At 40.5% G+C, this 5609-nt stretch overlaps 1 protein-coding gene across 1 annotated transcript; it reads left to right on the forward strand.

Annotated features, from left to right (window-relative positions):
• The first annotated feature begins 455 nt into the window (after positions 1 to 455).
• Positions 456 to 3575, forward strand: hoxc12a (homeobox C12a). Its single transcript, XM_077720025.1, has 2 exons — positions 456 to 1378; positions 2293 to 3575. The coding sequence occupies exons 1-2, from the start codon at positions 694 to 696 to the stop codon at positions 2529 to 2531; spliced, it is 924 nt and encodes a 307-aa protein (XP_077576151.1). The 5' UTR covers positions 456 to 693; the 3' UTR covers positions 2532 to 3575.
• Positions 3576 to 5609: the final 2034 nt, after the last annotated feature.

Consider the following 5609-nt stretch of genomic DNA (forward strand, 5'->3'; position numbering starts at 1 on the left):
TCTGTTAAACTTGTTCATGTGAGGTGTACTATAGCATATTACGTGAAATATACCCTCTTAAAGTAACCTTATAGAATGCCCCCCCCCCCTCTTTTTTTACGAAGCCACTGGTTTCAACCTGCTTGACCCTCTCTTACTGTAAATACGGCAATGAGCATCAGTCCTTTCTTTAAAACAAGCTTGTAAAGTTGGGACATCACGTCTTTATGTGACAAGGAATTCAACCATAATTTGCTGCATGATGCCGCATGCAAACCCTCCAAAAGTGTTTTCATGAGATTGAGCATTTAAGCAAAAATAAAAACTTTTGCCAGCTTGTAAAGGTATTAAACGAGGCCGCGGACAGGGCTTGGTGTGGTAGTTTAAAAAAAAAAAGGAGCAGGAAAAAAAAGGGAGATTCGTCAGAATTGGCTTGGTTCTTTCTTATGAGTCAGACAAGAAAGAAACAAGGTTGTATGATTTTATTTTTTTTAAAGGGAAGCTTTATAGTATTTTTCAAAAGCGTGTAAAGATGAGATAGAGAGAAGTTAATGTTTTGTTTTGTCTGAGCCGGAGCGAGTGGGTGGTACCCCGAGCAGCACAAGTTGGCCTGGCCACGTGGTCTGAGGGTGACCAATCAGGCGCCCCCCCAGGTTTAACTATGTTAAATGTCAGATTGCAATAAACTAGAAGCTGTTGGTCGGGCCCGCGGAAATGGGCGAGCATAATCTCCTTAATCCGGGGTTTGTGGGACCTTTGGTAAACATCCACACTGGAGACACCTTTTATTTCCCCAATTTTCGAGCCTCGGGGGGACAACTGGCGGGGCTGCCGTCTCTCTCTTACCCGAGGAGGGACAACGTTTGCTCCCTCCCGTGGAATCCTTCGGAGCCGTGCAATGGATACTCCCAGTCCTACTTCAGCAGCCCGGTTTCCATTAACCCCTCGTTCAACCGCTCGTGTGAGATCAGCAGAGCCGAGGAGGCCAAGTGTTACTACAGCAACGGCGCCAGGGAGGCGTGCGGCGGCGGCGGCGGAGGAAACGGAGGTGGCTCGGGCTCGAGCTCCAGCTCCGGCTCCGGCGGCCTCAAGCGGGAGGACAGGGCGAGGGACACATCCTCCTCTTCCCTAACGTCCGAGCACACGATGCACGCCGGGATTGGCGCGGCCGCGGCGTCCGCCGTCGCCGCCTCTGGCGTTTCGGCGGCCGCCGCCGCCGCCGCCTTCGCCAAGTACGAGTACGGCAACGAGCAGCTGACGCAGGACCCTCCGTCCTGTCAGTCCATGGAGTCCGACTCCAGCTCGTCGCTGCTCAACGAGAGCAGCAAGCCCCCATCCAGCGACACGCAGAGCCTGGTGTCCCCCGGTAGCCACGCCGGCAACTTGGCCGCAGGCGGAGGTGGGTGCACTCCATTTTTCGTTCAACCACAGCTAGTCCGCACACGCACGAGTGCGGAAAAGCCTCAATTAGTGCCGCTTGCCTGGCGTCAATGTTGAGGAGGCTGCAGGACGACTTGCGAGGTGCGCACAACGCCACTAGGGGTTGCCCTAAAAATCCTCCACGAGCCATGTGCTTTTTTTGGGGTGGCGTCAACTCACCGTGAAGCCCCCGTTTCCTAAAACCACAGCATCTTTGTCACCGCACGCATCGTCGCCTGCGTGACTATTGCTTGACGCGCCCACCACGTACCCCACGCTATCATTATCAATAAGAAAAGTGGGAGAGAAAAAAGAAAGCAAGCATTAAGAGATAGATCCGCCCCGCCTGAATGCCTGCAGACCAGTTTTCTCGCTCTTGTTTTTTTTATGACTTGTAAACGGGATTAATATCTGTTGCATGTGTACTCAACGCTAATTTAACGTGCCCAGAAACGGGCAAATAAAGCCGGCGCGGGTTAATTATCACGTTAATGCAACTTTAACTGCAACAATAAAACTTTGGGCTCGGACACAAAAGCAATCGGACAAATGAAGGAAGGCAAGATATGGATTTGGTGTGTGTATGCGAAGGGGGGCTTCCTTCCTATTGTTGTTGATTTCCTGACGCTATCAAAGAAATTAATTCCGTTAGGCTTCCTTGGTCTGATTCCTAATGCAAAGCAGGCTCCTTATCGAGTATTAATATCCCTTGTGTGGGTGATCACGAGACATTTGCGGCGCTTGTTAAACCTGCAAGGTTACATTTGAGTGAGCCCCCAGTAGGCTGACGCCCCTCCAGACTCCCCCTAACCTTGGAGGTGACCGTGATTTTGCGTTATGCCCCCCACCCCCTCCCCTCCTCACTATGCATGTCGGCCCCTCTCCCTTCTCCAGGTGCCCCGTGGTACCCGATGCACACGCGGACCAGGAAGAAGCGCAAACCTTATTCCAAACTTCAGCTGGCCGAGCTGGAGGGTGAATTCATGCTGAACGAGTTCATCACCAGGCAGCGGCGGAGGGAGCTTTCTGACCGGCTCAACCTCAGCGACCAGCAGGTGAAGATCTGGTTCCAGAACCGCAGGATGAAGAAGAAGAGACTCATGCTGAGGGAACAAGCCCTGGCCTACTTTTAAGTGCGGATACAGAAGGTGAATCAATAAGGCACTTTCGAAACAGCCACAACAACAACAAAAAAGTACCCCACACTCCCTCCCCCCTTCCCCTCCCATAAAAAAATATCGCCGAACCTTCTGTGCTCACGTGGTTTTCAAGTGCATGCACGGCATCTCTTCATCATCTTTTAAATGAAACTCTAACCTTTTCCATTCAATCATTGCTGTCATCGCACAAATTAGGGGATTTGCTCTACTTTTCCAATTGAGGCAGGCTCCCCCCTTTTGATGGAAATGCGTTCGAGCATAGAGCCAAATTGGAAATATTTCTCGAAATGGTGTATGTGTGCGACCGTGTGTGCGTGAATGAGAAACGAAAATCGCCCCCTTTTGTCAAAAAAATAATTAGAAAGTTCCACATTGAAAGGAAAAATGCCATGTAGAAAGCACGTTATCTACAAACGTGATCAAATCGCGGAGCGAAATCTGTCCTTCATCCTATACTTGGGCCCATGCACACTGCGTGGGCACGTTCACGGTCACGGGCAGCGAGTGTGCAGCAGGAAGAACCTGGATTGGGAATGTGCTTTACAATGACTGCAATGACTGAGCTCATCTGCTTTGATTGTACTGTTTCATTTTGATCTTTCCTTTTGTGAGAATTGCTACATGGATCAGGAAAAAAAAACATAAGTTGACGTATTCTCGTCACATGAAATCGTTTCCGCATTTTCAAGTATTATAAATAATGGAACTTTTCATTCGTTTAAGGCCTGATGTTGCCAATTTAAGCTGCAAGATATCCCCCTCTAGGCCTTAAATATGTTTTCTGAATTTGTTGGTGCTCATGACAACTAAATAACTTACTGAATAATCCTACTAATTCTAATAGCAGTATACGTGTGTGCTCCCTTATAGCGGAGCGAATGCAGTGCGCCATCTGTCAAGTCTAATGAGTAAACTGTAGCAGTGAGCAGTGTATTTGCAGCATGTTATCAATGTGAAATTACTACAAGTCATTCTATGCGGGCCACTTTTTACGTCGGTGACTTTTTTTTCCTTCTCTTTGCCTTTTTTTCAACTATATATATAGCTATCCATTATATATATATAAATGTATATATATATATATATATATATATATATATATATATATATATATATATATATATATATATATATATATATATATATATATATATATATATATATATATATATATATATATATATATATATATATATATATATATATATATATATATATATATATATATATATATATATATATATATATATATATATATATATATATATATATATATATATATATATATATATATATATATATATATATATATATATATATATATATATATATATATATATATATATATATATATATATATATATATATATATATATATATATATATATATATATATATATATATATATATATATATATATATATATATATATATATATATATATATATATAGCTACATACATATAAATATAGCTATATATATCTATAGCTATATATATGTATATCTGTATATAGCTATATATAGCTACATACATATAAATATAGCTATATATATATATCTATAGCTTTATATATGTATATCTGTATATAGCTATATATAGCTACATACATATAAATATAGCTATATATATATATATATATATATATATATATATATATATATATATATATATATCTATAGCTTTATATATGTATATCTGTATATAGCTATATATAGCTACATACATATAAATATAGCTATATATATCTATAGCTATATTTATATGTATGTAGCTATATATAGCTATATACAGATATACATATATATATAGCTATATATATCTATAGCTAAATATATGTATATCTGTATATAGCTATATATAGCTACATACATATAAATATAGCTATATATATCTATAGCTAAATATATGTATATCTGTATATAGCTATATATAGCTACATACATATAAATATAGCTATATATATGTTTATCTGTATATAGCTATATAAATCTATCTATAGCTATATATATAGCTATAGATATATAGCTACATACATATAAATATAGCTATATATATATCTGTATATAGCTATATATATCTATATATATATATAGCTATATATATTTCTCTTCCTGTAAAATTTGAAGAAGCGTTTTTGTCACCAAGAAAGAATGTTCTTGACGTGTTTTCATGAAGAAAGACAAACACACAGATGCTCCGAGGCCTGCGTGTTGTATTCTTCCTATCTTCTCGTGTATAACTTTGTATAATGTAATTACACACGTGACTCTCGTTTGGGTCCGTCCTTGCTATGTAATGGTGCTTTATGTTATTGATCGTCTTGAACAATAATGCTGCATTCCATATAGCCTATTGGTGGTCGTTCCGGAGTGGCAAATGTAGGCCTGTGATATTATGAACTGCCAAAAGTTTGATATCAACCCCCCCTCCCCAAATGTTCAGTGTAGTCGTTGTTTGTTCTGATGGTTCATTTTATTTCGTCCATCATTTTTGCATTCCTTTCTCTGCGCTTGTAAGGATTGCTTCATTGTCTTGTATAGTAATAATGATATGAATGTATATGCGTACGGTCTCCAATAAACAAAATATTGCAACGTTGATGGCTGTTCCCTGCATCGTGTTACCGGACGCTGACTTGTTACATGCCCCAAATAGAAATGTCGTCTCAAGTGCACATCTGAACATTTGGAAGGATTTGAGGGGGTGTTTTGTTGACTCATAATTGCACACGCTGTGAACTGCGAGCAATAGGAGCCCACACAGGTTGTCCTGGTTTTATAAGGGCCACCAAAGGTAAAAACATGAGGAAATGTGTACGTTTTTTTAATTATTTGGGACATTTGAACTAAAATAAGAGGCAAAACGGCACAACTAAATGGGAAATAGTTCTCTTATCCCACTGTTTTCTTCTCTTTTTTTGGTGGGTGGGCGTCTGTGGCTGCGTTAAACGTACCCCCATGTCATATGCGCACAGGCTTATGAAGTTCTTTATAAAAGTAAAGTAGGCCTTCTGTGGTAAATAAATGCAGACGCAAAGCTCTCCCTACTGG

Source organism: Stigmatopora nigra, chromosome 1 (genome assembly GCF_051989575.1).
Source record: "Stigmatopora nigra isolate UIUO_SnigA chromosome 1, RoL_Snig_1.1, whole genome shotgun sequence".
NCBI lineage: Eukaryota > Metazoa > Chordata > Actinopteri > Syngnathiformes > Syngnathidae > Stigmatopora > Stigmatopora nigra.